The following is a 20,608-nucleotide window of genomic DNA, read 5'->3' as shown; positions in this document are numbered from 1 at the left end:
TAACATCCTAAAAAACATGTGACTTAAAAACATTTTGGCTCCAAAGACCTCTGGAGGACCGGGACAAAACTCCCAAGTCAATCTGACCAAGATGCATAGCTAAAGATTCAGGTGTCTCCTGCTCTGAGCTTTTCCATAGCAGCAAATCTGTTTCAACTGGGCCTCACGGAAAAGGTATCCGGCCTTATGGAGTCCTCTTTGACTACAGTGTTCAGTCTTACCCCACTGAAGGAATATGAGCGCCAAAAAGTGATTATGTCAACATAGAAAACATGACCAAGCAAGGGCGCCAAAAGTATTTGGCCTGTAAGAGAAATTCCCTGGGCCTAAATTTTGAACTAATGACTTTACTAGGACCTTCTCCAACACCTATTTGATGTTGTGGAGCTCTTCTCAGATACAGCCTATTGCCTTGTTCCTGTGAAGGATTTTTATTTGCTGAAAAAAACTACTGGTCTTTTTTATATTTTCGCAGTAAACTTACTCCATCGCAATGGCAGCAAAGTATGCTCACCTACAAGATAATGGTCTGCCCACCTGAACGGACCATAGGTTTGGCTATGGGGGTGAATAATCTGTCACTGCCATAGTCAGACCTCTCCGATGGCCAGACAGAGTAAGGGTCATCAGAAAAATGACTATATGTCCGCCTTACCAAATTAGGATGGGCAGACATAGCCATTTTTTTACTGTCCATCACTGACAAGCAAACTATTGCTGTACAATCTGTAAAAAAAGGAATAATGCCCCCATTGGAGAAGATTCCTATTGTGAGGGGGGGATTTTTTTTTTTTTAAAAACATCAGTTTTAAGGATTTTCTTTTTGAAAATAAAAAGAAACCTGAGCTTTGTAAGTGACAGCCAGCTTTGTGGTCATTTATTAAATTATCCGGTGGTTCCTCCAACAGGGGTACATAGTAATCTACTCCATCCTCCTGGAACCAATACTGGATGTCCACTAAAATATAAATCAGGCTCTAAGTCCCAAGGTAATTTCTCTGACTGGCCCGAACCTTGTCCTGTCCCATGCTCCATCGTGGTTGGCCTCAAATCGCACCTAAGTCTGATCTACTGTGACTCACACTGGCATTTAACACTTATTGGAGTTCTTTTTATTAAAATCATATCTCCGGTTACCATCATTAAATTTCTGTAGTTTTGGTGTCCTTTTGTTAATTACACTATTGTCTATATTCATAAATTGGAGTGTGATTTCGATCGTGTTGTGTTTTTGTCTTTTTTAAATGATTTGATACTTCTAAATGCTGACACTTTTTCTTAAATTTAGCCTGTCTGCTCTGTGCCATAGGTACCAGTTTTTGAGCTCAGATTTAAATTACTGAAATCTTTACTCTACCTAGCAACTCCCATCCACCCCAACTAATAAATAACTTTCTTACAGTGAGTGGACTTTTAATTGAATTTCAGATATTTACTTTAACACCTTGGCTGCTAAGGCTTTTCCCGCTGGGTGCTGACAAGTCAGATTTACCATTGTTCATGACAAGGTCAGCTCGTCATAAGCACAGCTCCAGTGTACTGCATGACGAGCTGACCTTGTCATGAGCATGGAACAGGTTAAACATATGTATCGCTGCTATGGAGAAAAATATATTGGTTTTTGATGCTATTCTACATCCGAATTCTAGGAACACAACCCCTACTACCCCACGACTTGGCCTTCGGCCAGGCACTGTACTCGTACTGATGGCAATGTTCAAGCCCACCTATTGCCAAAGCCTGAATCAACTCCTTGGTCCAAACTGCATACTGTAGATGGCCATGCATATTTGTAGTGTTAATTGTTTAGTTTTTGAAAATTCAACTTCAAGATTTGCAAAACAGAGATATAGAAATTAAGGAATAATGTGAATTTGCGAATCAACAGACTGAAATTTGAATCTTCTGATTCCAGAAGTAAAAAAATTGTTTTTTTTGTCTTTCTGAGAGCAGTATCTGCACCACATGGATGCTCCAGTACCACCTGGGTCAGAGAGTGATCCCACAGTCCCCTTACCCCTTTACTGTCACTTATTTTCAGTTGCTGACAATTAGAATATTGAGGCCCTCAAATCCTCCATGGATCAGTAAATCCCACATGGACAAAAACAAAAATACTCCATAGGATTTATTTATTTTTCAAATGTATTAACCCTAGAGGATCTGAGAACCAGAGACCTCAAATGATATGAAAATTAATGGTGACAATGTCTCTGAAATAAGCCATTTGAAGCACACTACAACCTCTTTCAAATACCTAAGTTCTCAAAAAATCCCTGAAAGGATTTTCAACAATCCCAGCTAAAACAAAGAGAGAAAGAGGAGAGAAACAGTAAAAGGGAGAGAGGGAGAGAAAAATTAAACATTGTATTTGCCCTTTTGAAAGGTGAACAATTAAAAACTGGGGGGAAAAAGTAGCACAAATTGCTGATATATTTTTTTAAACAGTGTGTCTGTAGACGTCTTTGTCTCTCCATCCATTCCTTAAGTTTTGACACTTTAGCCGACAGTACAGTGACCTCTTTTTTCATTACAAGCCTAGTATGTAAATATGCCAGATCAATAATTTTCGTACCTGTTTTTTTGTCCACGATCGAAATGCGGCATTAAGAACTTTTGCTCCTTGAAGCAGATGAGGTGCAGGTTGCTTACCAGATTTGTGCAAAGCTACATAAAGAAAAGAGCCAGTTAAATGGACAACTCTTCAGCAACAACAATTCTTTCCTTGCAGAAGAAGATACTAAATATATTGAGTTAAAATACTTTCAAATGAGCTTAACAAGTTGAGCAATACAATAAGAGAGGACATCCATACGTAGAATGTTTCCCTGTTTATCACAGTAGAAGCTTCTTAGCTGTAGTTTAAGGTACTTCTTTTCCATTTGCTTGGATACAATTTAGTAAGGGGTAGCTCTGGCTTTCAAAAACATAAAAGAATCCGATTATCGTAGTCTAAAAGAGGGTACTGAATTGCCAGGATGTCTTTCAAGCATTAAGAGTACATTAGGAGCCCCCTGCAAGCTTCTGAGGTGCATGTCTAGCTAAGTGTTGTTGTCCTATTTTGATTAGTCAATAGTGAGTTAGCACTGGTTTGATTTTTTACACACCATGATACATTTGATGTAAAATGTACTAGTGACAACTGTTAAAGCATGCAAATCTCTAATGCAGATTACACTGAAAGAGACACAACACTGTATGCTCAACTTTGTCACGCGGCATACAGCCTCATCACAAACAAGGATAGGTAACAATGGAATGGCCCTCTACCTTTGAATGTCTCAAGCAGATGTCTTCCCACATACCAACATGCAGTTTCAACGTTTGGAAACTGAGTCAGGCTGACAATTTTCAATCGCCTTTCCACTTCATATGCTCTGTTATACAAAGTAAAACACAATTTAGTGTAATGATCTACATGCAACATAAAGGAGACAATGGTAGTGGCGTTACATGAGAAATAGTCCTTGTTAAGAACCCTGGAAAAAAGCAATGTAAAAATACTAATTTCTAGTATCTGAGATTTTGATATTTAGCTCCACGACTAATTGTGGGATGAATGCATTTTCAAATAACATTAACAGGAAATTGGTGTATAACTCCATCCATCATCTTTTAAGCAGGGTAGCAGTATAGGGCCCTGCTCAGTAAAGCTTCCAGTTTTAAAAACAGATTTTCTTTTTTAGTGATATGCATTTAAATGCAGAAGAAGAAAATATTTATCGTAAAAATGCCAAAATCAGAACTCACATTGTATTTTCAGTGCTTGTTTATTTAGTTTTTTTTAACGAAAGGTAGAACTCCAAAGATGAAATATACCAAAATGCGCTGGGCATGGTTACTTACAGGAGGAGACCAGCTGGAAATTCAACTCACTAAAGCATAACATTTAGAAAGTCAAATACTATGCATCCTGTGCACTACTTTTTAAACATTAGCATTACAAAGACATTTGTTACTGCAGAACAGAAAACCCACCTCATTTGCAATTCAACACTTAGGTGATGTAAAAAATGTCCCGAAAAAGCAAGGCAGTCTACAGGAGTGAGTGTTGCATATATCCAACCTACAATAAAAGAAATATACATTCTAATAAAAAATTACGGTGATGCGATAAATGCAAAATTCAAAAGTTAACTATTCTATAAAAACTTTTAATGGAAATCAAACATTATAAAATAATAATTTTACAGGCGATGACAAACATAGCACATTGGCAGAGAAATTAGTTCACTGATAACACTGTAAAATTATTTGCATATTGAGTACAAATATATATGCCGGAAACAAACAGATATTATTTGTTTTATTGTTTAAATGGTCATTGTCACTTTCTCCAAAGCATCCTTTAACTGCTGATTCTTAAAATGCGTGATAGCCGACAATTAGGTGCTTTAATAAAGTTGTATATTACAGTAAGCTGTAAGAACCTAATAATGCAATAAAATGTATCCATCAACATGCATATAATTGACAAGTGACAAATCAAGTGTATATGGTGTTGTTCAAATGCACTATTTGGGGCAGGCTCTAAAAGTGTGATTTTTGCAAAAAACACAGTTGATGGACAGAATGTAGAACAATGTCATACATTCACCCATATATATATATATGTGTATATATACCATATAGCCAGTGTCTAACCCAGGGTGGTGTGGAGTGCAAAAAAACGATGGATTTAGGCCCAGATCTCTGTACTGGGGTGAATGTATGACATTGTTCTACATTCTGTCCATCAACTGTGTTTTTTGCAAAAATCTAAAAGTGTGATTCCACAGTAGGGCCCCAATTTATAAAACTATTAACCACCTGAGAGACTGGTACTTGAAACATCTGTCAAGGAGAGAGTATTTATATCGCTGCTATAGAGGTAGTCTTGAATGTTTCGACAAAATCAAAATTTAGCATTTATCAACCCCTCAACTTCCACAGAAAGATTTACTCTACCCCCTTCTCCTTCACAGTGGTTGTTCCAAATCCAGATAATAATCCAAAGAAATGTTCCTCACAACATTCACTGTCAATGCAAAATAAGGACACAAAAATACAATGCCAGCTACTTAAGGTCATTCCCACTCTGGTCCACCTTGATCATATCTGACAGGGCTACAATGATGTACCAGAGGTGCTTCGCTGCTGTGTACAAATGTTTGCAATTTTCATTTATAGCCCTGAAGCACTATAGCTTTGGCCTGACTTTGATGGCATGGATGCTCCTATACATAGTGACAATATGTAAGAAAATAAGTCATAGTCTCTGAACAATGAACCTTGAAAAGGGGGAACAAGACAAAGATGCCTGCTTCCACCATTCCAGTTTGGGAGGACTGGAAATGGTGACACCGCCAATGTGGGATCGCAACATGTGAATGATGCAGCTGAGGAATCTTACTGAAGCAACAAAATATATTTTTCCAGCCATATTTGACTTTGTAGAACTCTCTGATTTGACAGCTAGCCTGTTTAATTCACAGATGATCCCTCTTGAGAAAATAGTAAATCTGCTCTCTAGCTCTCCATCCAAGGTAGGCTTGAAAAGGCAAAATGACTTGCATTAGATCTGGGCTCATGGATTATACAACTTTTCCCTGCCCCCTAGAAAGAAAACACAGCTGAAGTCAAGAAGGTACTCCTTGGGAAGAGTGCATTTGGTCAAAATGATCATGCTAACCAGATGTTGGTATATGCTACAAGGACTGTAGTCCCAAGTAAAATCTTTAAAGAACTGGACAGAGTCTTGACAGGGATATGTGTACTAACAGAGAATCTAGAGTTAAGCAGCACACATTAAACATCCATATAATGGATATAATCGATAAAAAGTAAACCCCTCCCTCCAGCGCCTTGAGACCATCTGGGTGAGTAGTGCGCTTTATAAATACATAAACTTGAACTTAAACTATATGACCAGGATGGATTTACCATCTCTAACCTGTAAATGTATTACCTCACAACTCAGTTACAATATCTAGAAAAATTGTGGAAAGAAGGACCCAATTATGACAAAGGTCCTGTATGAGATGGGAGAAAAGCTAGAGCTGCAAGATATTTGTCTTGGGCAGCGACTGGACCCCCTTGCCTTTATGCACTAAGCCTGGAGGCCCTGTTGATGAGGTATGGGTGGGGAAATGCCATATCACTCTGGGTCACTTCTGTAGGAACATCCACACGTTCATGAATAGGGAGGGGTAGAAGTTGGTGACTCAGGAAGGGTGTTCCAAATGGGACTTTTATAGTCAAGGGGAGGTTGCTTTGAGTTTAGAGGGGCTCAAGTGCAATATGGGGCGCAGAAAGGACACCACCTGGCTTATTTCAAAGTGGCAAGGTTGCCAGGGGAACATGGATAGGATTTCCTCAGCAACCTGAAACAGCAATGATATTAGATTGATTGTAAAGTTGACATGCAGCAGATATGCAATGACTGATCTATACAGAGCATTGAAGGCTGACAGTATAAACACCAAGTCCTTTCAAACATGAAGAATGAAGTAGATCAATGTCGAGCTCAGAATAGGACTAAGTTGTTGACTATTAATTGTTGCCAATTATTCACTGGACTTGATAACAATTACCACTGCAAAAAAACTAACTTTGGGGTTCTGAGCAGCGTGCTGACCTGTGTAGAGGGCTTCAGTGCATCTACAGGGGCAGTACACATGACATGAATTAAAATACAGCTCTAATACCTAGCTGCTGTATTAATAAAAAACATTTTTCATGTTCGTGAAATGCACCCCCAGTAGATGGCTCTCATGACACAGATTATATTTGCTGCGTAGCCTGTGGCATTCCTGACACCCACCCCTGTCAGCTACCTCTCTGGAAACCTTTGCCGGCTGTTAGGGGTACCAACCAAATTAAAGGTGTACACCAAACAAAAAGATGCTTGACTGGCACCAATTCCCCAGAATGGAGCATGTTTGGCGCCAGGCTCCCACAACATATGTCACCTCTTCACAATAAGTAGCACTAGTGACTCCAATCCAAGAATAGGCAGCAGCTCTGGAACGTGTTCCCCATAAGTGATATTCTGTAACTGATACGTGCTGAACATACCAATCCTTTTTGGATAGCCCCCAAAGCTTCTATAGCATTAGGACAATCTTTACATCTTATGTGTTCGTGATACCTAACCCACAAAAAAATGGCACTCTTGCACTCAAGGTAAGTGCCACCCTATTTAACCACACCATGGTAAGACGAGCCTCTCTTCTGAGCCCTGCGATAAGTCACCTTGTGCCCTAAACCCTTAGCCAATAGCTCTGGCTAAACATCTCCCAAAGGCGAGATCTTCGGCCTATGCCAATGCTTGTTCCGTTTTAAACATCTCGTTTTCATTTAACCCATTAAGTGTGCCCGTCGGCCAACGGCCGTCGGAAGCATTACCTCGGTAGTGCTGCACACGTCCGTTGACCGAAGCAGCCCCGCCCACATAATAGCACACCCTGCACTGCAGCGAAATTATTGCTGCGGTAAACGGGTTAAGGAAAACGGGCCACATTTACAATCAAACGCTGCTTTATTTACAAGCAAACACAGACATGTTGGTCTGCAGTCCCCAGCAGGCCACATCCCTGTGTTGATAGTGATTCCCAATAGTTCGCAAATTGCAACCAACCTCATGAATATTAATGAGGTAGGTCAATTTGCGACTCACTGGGCATCGCAAATTAAACTCAATAGAGTTTTGTGAATTTAAAATCGCGATTTCCTAATTGTGATTTGTATGGAATCGCATTTAGGAATTCACAATTTCTAGTGTACGTACATGTGGCCCTAAGTCCCCATTGTTGGGTCCATAGCATAAAGTTCTTCAAAGGTACATATCCTGAACTCTGTCAAATGGGAACGGGTCACAACTCGGAAAGTTCATCCACGGCATGTGGAGCAGACCCAGGCTGAGGGAAATAGCCAGTCACCCCAAAGAGTTCCACTAGGGCCTCCCGGCACCAGCCTGGTTCTGTCAAGCACAGGGAGGTCACGCAGTCTCTTGACCCGCTTCCGATCGTTTTCCGTCACACTGTGCACCCAGTTGGGATCCAGCAGACAATGCAGGCAAACAAAAGGGTACCGCCCTCAAGGTGTCACAAGTAGGTGGCGAGGATCTCTCACAGGAGATCTTTGATGTCCCTGAGACCTCGAAAGAGCAAAGGGGGCAAACCAACAAGCCCTTGGAGAGCACACTTCGGGGTGCCACTGCAGCATGAAATGAGCCCAGGCTAGCCACTATTCAGGAAGGGAATGCTGTCTCTTCAATGGCAGTAATCCTCCTTGTGCACTAAAGATTCCTCTGGTAGTGTGCAACACGCAGTTCCAGGTTGTCTAGTCTCACGTCCCCACAAGTGTATCTCTACCCTGCTGTAGTCTGGCACCAGTAGTTCAACTGTAGTGTACCTTTGAAGTTGAAGGTGGCTCAAAGGTTCTCCCTTTGTATCCCAGATGTCTCCCCTAAATTGCAGTCCTGTTTGCTATGAGCCAGTGAATACAGATCTTTAATCTTTAGTGGGGCCATGATCTTGTTCCAGAGGCCAAGTGTCAAAACCTCTTTCTCTAATCAATCTAGACAGGCCTGCAAATGGAAGAGTCTGTTGTTTCAATTGCATGCCCAAAGTTTAATAGCTTTTGCTGGGGAATGCCCAGATGTCCTCCCCATCCTTCAGTGTGGACTTGAGCCAAGTACAAAGGCACACAAAGATTTTTGGAGCATAGAATTGCCCATTGTCTAGTAGTGGCATTTCTACGCTAATCATGATAAAATCTCCTTTACCAATGGAAAGGGTTTGTCACTGCGAATCCAAAAATATGAAACACTATGAGACTGCTCCACTTCAATCCACTATTGCAACTTAAAATGTAATTTGAACCCTTCCCCATGTTAGCCTAGGGGAAGAGCAAGCCTCATAGGTAGTGGAAACACACGTGGGTTTTCCTCATTACCTGGGCAGGGAACACACGTGTGTCTTCCATGCCTTTAGCCTACCACTCGCTCACCCCTTAAGACGTACCCTCGGGGCACTACAGTGGTAGTGAAAGGTCCTGTCAGGATGGTTAGTGATTTAAAAAGACCAGCCTGAGCCAAAGCACAATTGCACATGCGCAGACATGAAATGGCAGGCTGTTCACATGTTTAGAAACATCATCGGTGCAAGCGTACACACCGGCCTGCAATGGCACGCTGACCATGTGTAAAACATCCTATGTGCAACTGCGTACACCAGCCCGCAATAGCAGGCGGGACCCATAGTTAAGCACCATTGGTGCAAGTGTGCACACAGAGGCCTGCAGTGGCAGGCCTCATCTATGTTTAGAAACATTAGTGGTACATGTGTGCAGACCAGCCTGCAATGGCAGGTGGCCCACAAGTTTTAACCCTCATAGCTGCAGGTGCGAACACTGGCCTGCAATGGCAGGCTGGACACTGATTTACAACCACCATAGGTGCGAGTGCGCGCACACAGGCCTGCAATGGAAGGCCTGACCTGTGTTTAGAAACTCCTTATCAGTGTCACTTCCTAATGTTTGTAGGAAGAGCGCATGCACTCCAATACTGCATTTACAATGGGAGAGTGTCCAGAGCCTTAAGACCACAAAAATAGAATCTGCCACATCCAAGTGGTGTCCGATGGGGGAGCCGACCCCCTAGGTAAGGAAAACCCACATGTGGGTTCATCCCTACCCAGGCAGCAAACAAGCGGTTATAACTTCCTGGCCACTCACCTACGCTGAGACCCACCCCTCAGGATTTACCCTAGGTCTGCTCTGGCGGTAGGGAAAAGTCTCCCTCTGGGTTGGCTGCCGAGTGAGAAAGGCCAACCTGATTAAGAGACCTGTTTGATAAGGCTATTCAATGGCTGGCACAATCAGTGGCGTCCCACTACTTCCCAGGGCAAAAGTTTGCGAGAAGATCGCTTTTAAACAGCTGGACAATTTTGTCGAAACATCTCAGGCACTGCATCCAGCGCAGTCAGGATTCAGGGCTGCTTACAGCACTGAAACAGCTCTTGTCGAAATGTCAGAGGCTATCCGGGAGTGCCTGGATGGAGGTGGCAGAGCGGTTCTGATTTTATTAGACCTCTCTGCCGCCTTCGACACGGTACCCCACTCTCTTCTACTCACTAGACTCGCCACCATTGGCATCACTGGCCAGGCACTTGACTGGCTGACGTCTTTTTTAGATAATAGGACGCAACAAGTCTGGATGCCTCCTTTTGCTTCCTCACCTAAGACACTTGCTACTGGGGTTCCACAAGGCTCTACTCTGAGCCCCTTGCTTTTTAATGTTTACCTTACCCCCCTGATCTATTTAGCCGAACAGCTAGGGGCTAAAAGTATGGCCTATGCCGACCATACCCAACTTTTGTTCACTTGGCCCAAGAACAATTTGGAGACGTCGGCGGTCCAACTTTGCCTCTCATCAGTTTTCCGATGGTTAGCTCTTGCCCAGCTCAAATGTAACGAAGGCAAGTCTGAGGTTCTTTTCTATGGCTCTTTCCCTGACAACTTTAGTGATCTCCTATGGCCCAGCGATCTGCCCTGCCCTAAATCTATTGGCGGCCCAGCAAAAAACCTGGGAGTCTGGTTCGGGAATGACCTCAAGTTTGAGGACCACATTAAAAAACTCACGGGGATTTGCTTTTCGACTCTGAAAACCCTACGTAGGTTTTTTCCCCTCCTCCCGAGAGAGGCTAAAGAGACTGTCGCGCGTGCTCTTATACTCTCCAGGTTGGATTACGCGAACGGCTTGTTCTGCGGCCTACCGGCCTATTTGATTCAACGTCTCCAGACCATACAAAATGCGGCCGCAAGACTTGTGTTTAATGTACCCAAGAGATTCAGTGTCCGCCCTCTCCTCCGCAGCCTCCATTGGCTTCCTGGTGCCAACAGGATTCTGTTTAAAACTCTTGTCCTCTCCTATCGGGCTGTCCATCAGATTGGCCCTGCTTATCTGAGAAAAAGGTTTACTCTGTACATCCCTAATCGTTCCCTTCGGTCGGCCAATCAGTGTCAAATGACCGTGCCTAAATATAAGTACTCTCGCTTAGGTGGCCAGTCCATCTCGGTCAGAGCCGCAAGGGCCTGGAACACCCTTCCCCTCCACATCAAGATCGCTCCAACCATCATGTCTTTTAAGAAAGGACTGAAAACCCATTTGTTTAACATGACTCTGTAACTTACCACTTTTCCGCCTTCTCTTCTTCTTCCCTGTGAATTGCTCGGACCTTCTCGCGCCAGGATACTATTTTTAGTAATAGAGCGCGCTATAAAAGACTTTATATCATATCATATGTGGTGTACCATTTTGACAGGCTATTCTGGTGGGCGGCACAATCATTGCAGCATCCCACAACTGCCCAGTGCAGTACCCGCCCTGGGTATGTGGTTGTGAGAAGGACCCGGGAGTGGGTGTGAGACTTACCGGACTCCCGCCGGGTGGGACACCAACAGCACAAGTGCCGTTTCGAGACAGGGTCACCAGACTACAAAAGCCATACTCATCTGCTGTCTCTTCGCAGGCAAATATTGTCGACAGGAATGACCCGGAAGTGACTCATACGGAAGCCGGAAGTAGGAAGGACGACCCAGTGAAAAGCCGGTGCGTTCAAAGGGCAAGGGAGAGTGGCGCGAAAGAGGAAGAAGGACGCGGGATTACTGGAGTACTGAAAGAAGACGCGGGACCCGAGGAGGAAGGCGTGGGACCCGAGGAGGAAGACGCGGGACCCGAGGAGGAAGACGCGGGACCCAAGACCCAGGACGCACGACCCCCAGTGAACCAGGAAGAAGAAAGCTGGTGCGAGGACTGGTGGCGTCCGGAGGAGGCTGGGGAGCGGCCGTAACTCAGGAGATTTACGGCGGAGGCCGTGAGTAATAGCTGCTTAAAGGGTAGAGGGTATTGAGAAAGCGGGAGGGAGCACCGGGTGGGACTAGGGAACAGGGAGGCTGTTATAGGTCTTCGTGACACACTGTCATAGCCATTAGCCTGTCATATAGGTCAATAGGTCTATTGTTTCCCTCCTCTCGCCGTCGTTAACGTTTCCAACCCGAATGTGCACTGCTTATATCCTTTCCTAGGCACTAAACCAGAATATCGCTTACTTTTGACTACTCTTGGCAACTGTGTGCTATTCTTCGGCCGGTATATTTCTTTTGACTACTCTTGGCAATTGGGTGCTATTCTTCGGCCAGTGTTGTTCTTTTGTTTCCTTTGCTGCCTGACACAACCGACTTAATTGCCTTAGATACACAAAAGGTGTGGTGAAGGGAGATAAAACCCTAATCTTCTTAAGAACCTCGGTCTCACGATTCCCTCCTTTGTGTTTCCCTTCTCCTATGAGCCTCCGGGGAGACCGCCTCGGTCCTTAAGAGGAGAGCAAGACAACACCTCTGCCCACCTCATCTCCCAACAGCTCATCACCAGAGTCATCTGAAGAGGAAGAACTCGGGGGACCTTCACCTGTTCTGTTTACCCCTCCTTCTGTTACCAATAAATCACCTTCTTTGAAACCACTTCTCAAGCCTCCTCGCCTGTATATCAAACCCGCCCTCCCACAGTGGTGTACCTTTTTACAGGGCACTTACAGGTATGACATCTAAACCAATCAAGTCAATGTTTTAGGGAAATCCTCCTAAGAAGGGCCCTGCCCAACATGTAGCTTCAGTTTGTGACAGATACGTTTCTGGTAACCTGCACAACATTACCCGAGATCACTGGCGGACACAGTAAAGTAAGAACATATTCCATGCTAACAAACCCAAACCCACTTCAGACTTTACTGAAAATGCCAATTATTCAGTTTAATACCCCTAGCCAGAAGATGAGATTTTAGATGATTCTCTGAACATTCAAATCAGGAGATGGAATTTAAAACAGAAGGCATTCATCTACCTAATTCAAAAAGTAATATGCACAATCGTAGAGGCAAACAAAACCTGTAATCTACTGCAGTATATAATCAACAGTGTACTGACCTAGAATCAATAATCAATAATTCAAAGAAAAGGTTGTGTCCAAGAAATGGACCCAAATCAGTGAGATTGGCTCAGCGTCTCCTAGCAGGAAGGACTTGAAACTGGTGGAGACTAACACAGAACTACTGCTTAGATATGTGTTTGAAATTAATAGATTAATTGTCGTTCTCCAATTTGAGGTAGCTGTGAAAAGGTTTGCAATTACTATGAATTAGAATTCAGACTGCTTCACATAACATATGTTGTCCACCATTAGCTGTGCTTTGCCTTTTTCAACTAAATACCTTCACCCTGCCAAACACATCAATGCAGCCAATAAGGCATACAGTACATACCCTGGGACATGTTGAAGATACTCTCACTACAGAAACTAAAATATATGTCACATTACAGAAATATTTTGGATGACTTACAAAAGAAGTAGTCTTATATATGTTGGCAAAGTAGTTTATCTGAAGAGAACCCAGAAGAGGTTGTAAATCTTTCATGTAGAGAGAAAAATTAAGTGTAAAGAAGTGTCACCTGACATACAAAGGTATATTTAGCACTAACAGAGACAGAGGAGAACATATTAGTTGAAGGGCTAAATATGCTGTAAAACGTTGTTTTATTATTTCCTTGTTTACACTGAATATTTTACATTTATTTACATTAACTTTATATATTATATTATCTGTTTTCCATCCAAAATAAACTTTATTCAATCTCCATGTATTTTCCCATATCAATTTCTCCATCTCCATGACTGTTGTCTCTGTCGTAGAAAAGGATATGTCCAGCAACTATGTGTAACATAAAATATGTTTGTAAATTTACATGTAGTAACTTTAAGATTGTAAATACAATTACAGAAGGCTCCATCCCCTCTTTGATAGGGGTGGAAACATACAAGTCTACACATAGGTGTAAATCTCAAGTCACAAATTGTGAACAGGATAAAAGTGAAGAGTTATACCTATCTATAAGAGTAAATATACGCATGAGTAAATACATGAATATATTATCTTTGTGAATTGGGCTCATAAAAAGCAGATCCAAGGAGAATATGAAGGTGTAAAAGTAGAGATTCTCTGAATGGATTCTAGTTAGATTGAGTAAGTTCTAATTCATGCAGAAAGACAGTATTAGAAACTTTTCTGAGATGCCTCGAGAGAAATACCAGGTTACGGTGGTGCTGCGGTGCATGGTGATCCACTTCATTGCTAGGGAAAGAGACAATCTTCTAAAAGTAGCAGTGTTTCTGTTAGAAATCGAGGTTCTGATTGGCTAGGGTATACACCTAAGCCAGGCAGAACCTACCACTCTAGTCAGGGTTATACACCTAATATAACCCCTGCTCATCCCCTTGGTAGCTTGGCACAGAGAAGTCAGGCTTAACCCAGAGGCAATGTGTAAAGTATTTATATACACACATACACACAGTATCACAGGGAAAAACACTACAAAAGGACTCTACACCAGTTGAGAAAAATAGCCAATATTTGTCTGAATAAAACAAGACCAAAACAACAAAACTCCAGCATACACATATCAAGATCTCGCTTTTCAAAGACTGAATGAAGTACAGCTTTTAGAAATCAAAAATAGCTCCAACCAGGGCTATTTGGTCACAGTCAACATCAACAACCCCACAAAGACAGTCCGAACTCGATGGAGCGAGGACTGGTTACGGAGTCGGGCAGACCCCATTCCAGCACCTTGGAGGTGACGGGAAAAACAAAGACAATGCAAGAAACAGGGGCGGTAAGGCTTCGCAGAGACCAGAGTGGCATCGGTTCCTCACTGTTTCAGAGGGAGTGAGGAGTTGGTCCAGTTATGTCTGGCAGGGGAGATGATGCATTGGTTCCTAACTGCTGCAGGGGAGGTGAGGCTGCCGTGGCAGGTCTGGATGCTGTGGTTCCTTACTGTGGAGCGAAGTAGATGCAGCGTCGAAATCAGGCCGCAAGGCTTTGGCTCCGTGGTGGCGCTGCAGAAGCACTGGTGTCGGCTGGACCGGGGCTGCGGTGTAAGTCGGGGTGGTGCATCATGCCATTCATGAGGGGTGCCTTTGGCTCCGGTTAAGGCAGCGACGTGGCATAGATGCTGGAGCGTTGTCATTGGTGAAGTCGAGGCTGCAGTGTAGGTCTGGGTCCCTCGTGGCCTTCACGAGCTGTGCCCTCAGCTCTGGCGCAGACAGGGGCCTCAATGGCGACATTGGCAGATACACTACAGGGGCATCAACTTATTTGTGTGAGTACAAGTGCTGCCCTATTCAGGTGTCAGTGTTAACCCCTCCCACTACTCTACCTGTGGAAGACCCATCAGCTTGGTGATGGGCCATCAGGATATGCAGGGCGCACCGCAGCTCCCCTTTGTGTGACTGTGTAGAGAGAATGCACAAACAGCCCAACTGTCATCCTAACTCAGACGTGTATTCCACAGGCAGGTAGAGGCTCAGGATGGTTAAAGTAAGGAAATGCCAACTTTTTAAAAGTGCCGTTTAAAAAACTCCAGCTCCACTAAAAGATGTGTTCTTAAATTGCGAGTCCAGAGACACCAAACTCCAATTTTCTATCAGCTCCCAATTGGCAGATACACCTTTAAGTTGTTACAAGGTAGCTCCATGCTAACCTATGGGAGAGATAGGCATTGCTGTAGTGATAAACGAAATTAGCAGTATTTCACTACCAGAGCACGTAAAACACAACCGTGCATGTCCTACCTTTTAAATACACTGCACCCTACCAGGGAGCTACATTGGGCCTACCTTAGGGGTGCCTTGCATGTAATAAATGTGAAGGTTTGGGCCTGGCAAGTGAGTGCACTTACCAGGTCAAAACAGCAGTTGAAAACTGTACATGCAGACACTGCAGTGGCAGGTTTGAGGCATATTTGCAGAACTACTCTTGTGGGTGGCACAATCATTGCTGCAGGCCAACTTGAAGCATTTGACTTACAGGCCCTGGGCACACACAGTGCACTGTAGTAGGAACTTACTAGTATATCAAATATGCCAATTACGGAGAAACCAATTACCATTACGTTTTAGATAGAGCACTTGCCAGCAGTCCAGCAGTGGTAAAGTGGCCAGAGTTCTAAAACCAGCAAAAACTAAATGCAGTACATAGTTAAAAACAGGAGGACAGAGGCAAAAAGACAAGGGGACCCACACCAAAAAATGCCAGGTCTAACAGTTTCCAAAACAATAGTTTTTTTAAGCAAAAATATAAATGTTCTCTATTATTGTCACAAAACAAATTCGGGAGGAAAGAAGGCCTGTAGTTTAGAAGGCAACTGAGAATCTAAGAATTACTGACTGGATTAAATGGCCATTTTAAATAGCAAGGAGGCAAAGTTTATTTAGTTATGGGCTGCTTTTAGAGAGCCCAGACTTGACAGTGACGCACAAATTCCCCCATAGCCCAATTCTAGCCGAGGCCTCCTGTATTTTGGGACTGGTTTGAAAAAATTGTCATGGGTTGGTTTTGATTTCTTGTCCAGCCCTGGATGTTACCACTTTCGTTTTTATTACATTTTGTGCATAGCCAGAGTGGGTGCAAGGAAAAGCAGGTCCTTTTGAGAATGAAGGGTAAATACAAATACAAGTCCTAGATATGTCCATATATCTCCGACAGCCACATAAGGGCCCCTCCAGAAGAGTGACTTCATGTTTCGTTTTCCGAAAATCTTAACCATTACAGATTTTGTTGTTCTAATCCCACAACACCTTTATACAGTTTAATAAATAGTCTGCTCCAGCGGTTTAAGAGCTTTTGCCTTCTTTGGCACCTCACTCACTACTGGAAGCTTCCCCACTCCACTCCCCACATGTGACAAGGTTTGTTTTATTTGCATAGTAAATAAAAACCGTTGCAATACAAAGAACATTAAGTTAAAATAATTCTGCCTTTGATATTAAAAAATATTTCATAATTTAAATGTTTTTTTAAAACCAATATTTCGACTGAGAAGAAGTTCTCCTGACCAAGCTGTTTTTGATTCAGCAGATGCTGTTAAGGGTCAAGTGTACTTCGTTCTAGTCCAATGCTTCCCGTCACTTCTTATACCAGAATTCAAAAAGGTGTTTCTACAAACAAAAAGTGCTTAAGACTTTAATAAAGTGCTATGGTACCAGGACTGGTGTGACTAAGAGGAAAATACCCTCTTTGAGGCCCCATGATAGGATTGCAATTGTTCACGGGTACTATCCTAAGATTGGTTCATGACTATTGTGCTGCCATTTTCTTTTCCACTATCCTCAGGAACTTCACTAGACAGCAGTTGAACAGTGGGTCATTCGGAGCAAAACAGGCCAGAGCTGCTTAGCTCCTAGTGCATATCCCTCGCTGATTGAAGTGTTGTTTTAGCAGTTGTTTTCGTTCTTCCAACAGTTCTCTACATGTACATAGTAGGTGCAGCAGATCTTCTGGTGCTGAGCCACATAACGAGCAGGTAGAGCCCACTTTTTAGGTCTCGCTAGACGTAAGCAAAAGCGAAGCTTTTGCTGTCTATGCGAGACAACTTATGTAGTTACTTTTCGGGGAATGAGGACAGCAAAGTGCCATGCGCATTTGCAGGCCGAGATTCGACCTCGTGAGCGCGCACGTCGTCACTCACGCATGCGCACAAAGAAAGCCATACACACACTGCATATACACACACGCACCCCCCCTTAAACATACACACGCGCACACAGACAGACAGACGCACGCACAAACACACTCAAACAGAGACACACACACGCGTCCACCCCACCCCCACTCACCCCTCCTCTCACTCAACACACTCACCTGTTCTGGCGGTGCTCGGCGGCGGATCTGCATCTCGGGCGGCGGTAGCGCTTTGCGGGGGTCGCTCACCACATGAGAGCCCCGCCTTCCCCATGCGCCCGCCCGCTCTTCACCCGGTCCCCCATCTCGGGACCGGGACTCAATGCGGAGCCTTCGTGGCAGCTCTCTCTGTCTCTCGCCGCGATGGGGCGGGACTTCCGGTTGGGGCCGCGCTGGGATTGGCCGGCTTCCCAACCGCTTCCGTGTCGTCGCGGGCAGCGCAGCGGCCCGGCGGGGACTTGTTACTGCTAGTCGTTGCTTGCCTATCAGCAGGGCATCCACTTCAGGACTGCGCGTTTCATGCTTGTGCACCCCTTGAGGATGACAGCACCGTGGAAAGACATAATTGGTAGCTTTATTAGGACATGGATCGTGTTCTGGGAATGACAGGGTGTGGTCAGACTCAGGGCGCTGCCCCTGAAATATTTGTGAGTTCAAATATGTTCATATTTTGAAGGGCGGCGCACACAGCAATGAAGCTATATTTGTTTTCGCTCTTTCTTATTTATGTGGGGCATTTTGCAGAGCTAACGACCAGCACAGCAGTAGCAGGATGTGGAGGCAATCAGTGGCACAGGAAACATGCTGCATGACAGCAGCGACAGCATGCATGTCGCTGAGCTGCCCTAGGGCCACGGTAGAGTGACCAACAGCACAGCTATATGGTAGGCCTTACATGGATGGTAAACAGGACTGCGGTGTTATGGGCCACAAAGCTCACCACCCGCAGGCGTGCTGTAGCACAGCCCGACAGGCCAGCATGGATGCTATGGGGTGATTAACAGTAAAGCTGAAGTGAGCAGGACGAACACAGCTGCATGATGCAGGCCCTAGTCCTGTTTCTCCAATCTTGGGCTTTGTTTCCCAGGTCAGTAACCTTGCAGCTCTGCCAGCAGAGGTGTGCACATTCACTTCCGGCTGTTAGTGGCCGGGTTCACTCTTCGGAACACCGTGCATCTCACGTTTTGAGACTATATCAACCTGTTACCAAGTAAGTGCACCCTGGCTACCTGACCGTTTGCAATATGTCCTTTACTCAACAGGGATTGTATTTAACACCCTGCTCGTTTTCTTTACAGTCACTCGGGCAACTGAATCATTTACGCTTGTCATGTAAGTTTTGTTACCGTCATGCTTTTCATGCATGCACCCGGCACTTTTTTACGATCACGGTCTTGATTTAGCTAAGTTCATCATTACGTTTGGCACACCGCCGCACTTACCACAGAACGGTTCACGCTCATCACATTACTTATGACTTCAAAAGACGGCAGTGTAATGCATGCACTTGATTTTCTACACCATAAACACATCTTGTGTTTCATCATGTTTTCGGCTTGATCTATGTCCCCTTTTACGCCATAACCACATTAACATCAAATTTTCTATGTCGTATGAACTGTCATTTAGTTTTATTAATAGATTTGGAAATAGTTTGGATGACAACTGTGTGTGCATGGGTTAACGGTGATCTATATTAAGTCATTTTTAATAATACTGCAGGCCTTTATTGGATCAATCGTTCCCCGTCATAATATTGTTTGTAACCCATTAGCGCTCTGAAATTACAGCCCATCCTACGTTGTTACGGTGAGTGAGGCTTTATTACCATATTCTCTAAATGCTCATCTGCCATAAAGCTAAATAGGCAACCGGCTACTGAAGGAAGGTCATATACTTTCTGTTGCTGATAATGAAAAGTTGCACTGGTGTGAGGCACAACTTCGGAGACAAACAGCATTGTCAGCGATAGGGCATTTGTGAATGTGGGCCGGATCTTGTGCAGATGTAGCACAGCAGCGAAGGATGCACTTGAATTTTTAAAAATGTATTTGAGGTTTACAGCACACCATGCACAAGTTACACTATTGGGTGATAGGTTTTGCACCCTGACTAAAAGTGCTCCCCCGGCCTCTGCCATACACCCCGGTATACCAACAAACAATAGTCCAGATGATCCCAAGGACTAGTTGTGCCAAACTTTTTGACTTTCTAGCATTCTCTACATCACCAATTGATTACTGTTAGTTAATGCACAGTTGCAGTGGATGCATTGTATGGTGGCAGTTCTGTACACTTTGCATTTGGCTTAATTACACAGGCGGCGCTCTACTTTTAATTTTTTTTCTTGTTATTGTTTTTGGATAGAAGTGAAAAGAAAACAAAGTAAACAAGCATTTGCAATGCAATAGGTCTTGTATTTTTTTAACTTACGTATGCTACTGCTGTTTTTTTATATATCGGCTCTGTTTTGAGCGCTCGCTCTCTCTCCTTCTCCCCACCTCAATTTCTCGTCTCACTGTCTCGTTCTCACTCGTCCTCCTACACCCTTATTTGCTCCCTTTGTATATCAACTTCCCCTGCTCTTTTGTCTTGCCCAATGTCTATCGAAACTTTCTAATTTGTATTTTTCTGTTCTTTTTCCACATTTACTGTTAAGCCCCCTCTCCAGTCTGGCTTTCCCCTCCTCTCTAATATATTTATTCTGCGATTTGCTCTTTTTCTGCCCTTCCCTAAATTAGTTATGGTTTGTCCTTCTCTCTTGTATTTTTAGCTCTGTCGCCTTTGCCCTTCTCTGGGCTCCACTTTCTCTCTCTCTCTTATATTGCCTCTTCCCATTCCTATCACTCTGTCCTTGTCATCTCCTCTTCAATACATTTTCTTCTGTCCACTCTATATCATCCGATGTCATTTTGTTCCTGCAGTATTGCTTATTGGCCCCTCTCTATCTGTTGCATTTTTTCTCTTTCTCTATCTCGCCTCCAGACTAATTCTTGTTCTGAAGCTCTCACCACTATATTTTGTTCTGGTACCTCTCACCATGTCTGTCTGTC

The 20,608-nt window shown here is 43.7% G+C and overlaps 1 protein-coding gene across 2 annotated transcripts in view; it reads right to left on the bottom strand.

Annotated features, from left to right (window-relative positions):
- PHF2 (PHD finger protein 2) overlaps positions 1–20,608 on the bottom strand; it is a 506,159-nt gene that overhangs the window by 104,135 nt on the left and 381,416 nt on the right. For both annotated transcript variants that reach the window (XM_078661615.1, XM_078661616.1), the window contains exons 8-10: positions 3,979–4,066; positions 3,271–3,377; positions 2,576–2,667 (exon numbers count right to left, since the gene is read on the bottom strand). In XM_078661615.1, the coding sequence (XP_078517741.1) occupies positions 2,576–2,667; positions 3,271–3,377; positions 3,979–4,066 (287 nt within the window). The remainder of the gene's footprint in view (positions 1–2,575; positions 2,668–3,270; positions 3,378–3,978; positions 4,067–20,608) is intronic.

This window comes from Lissotriton helveticus, chromosome 9, assembly GCF_964261635.1.
Source record: "Lissotriton helveticus chromosome 9, aLisHel1.1, whole genome shotgun sequence".
Taxonomy (NCBI): Eukaryota; Metazoa; Chordata; class Amphibia; order Caudata; family Salamandridae; genus Lissotriton; species Lissotriton helveticus.
This window is presented reverse-complemented; position numbering and strand designations above follow the sequence as displayed.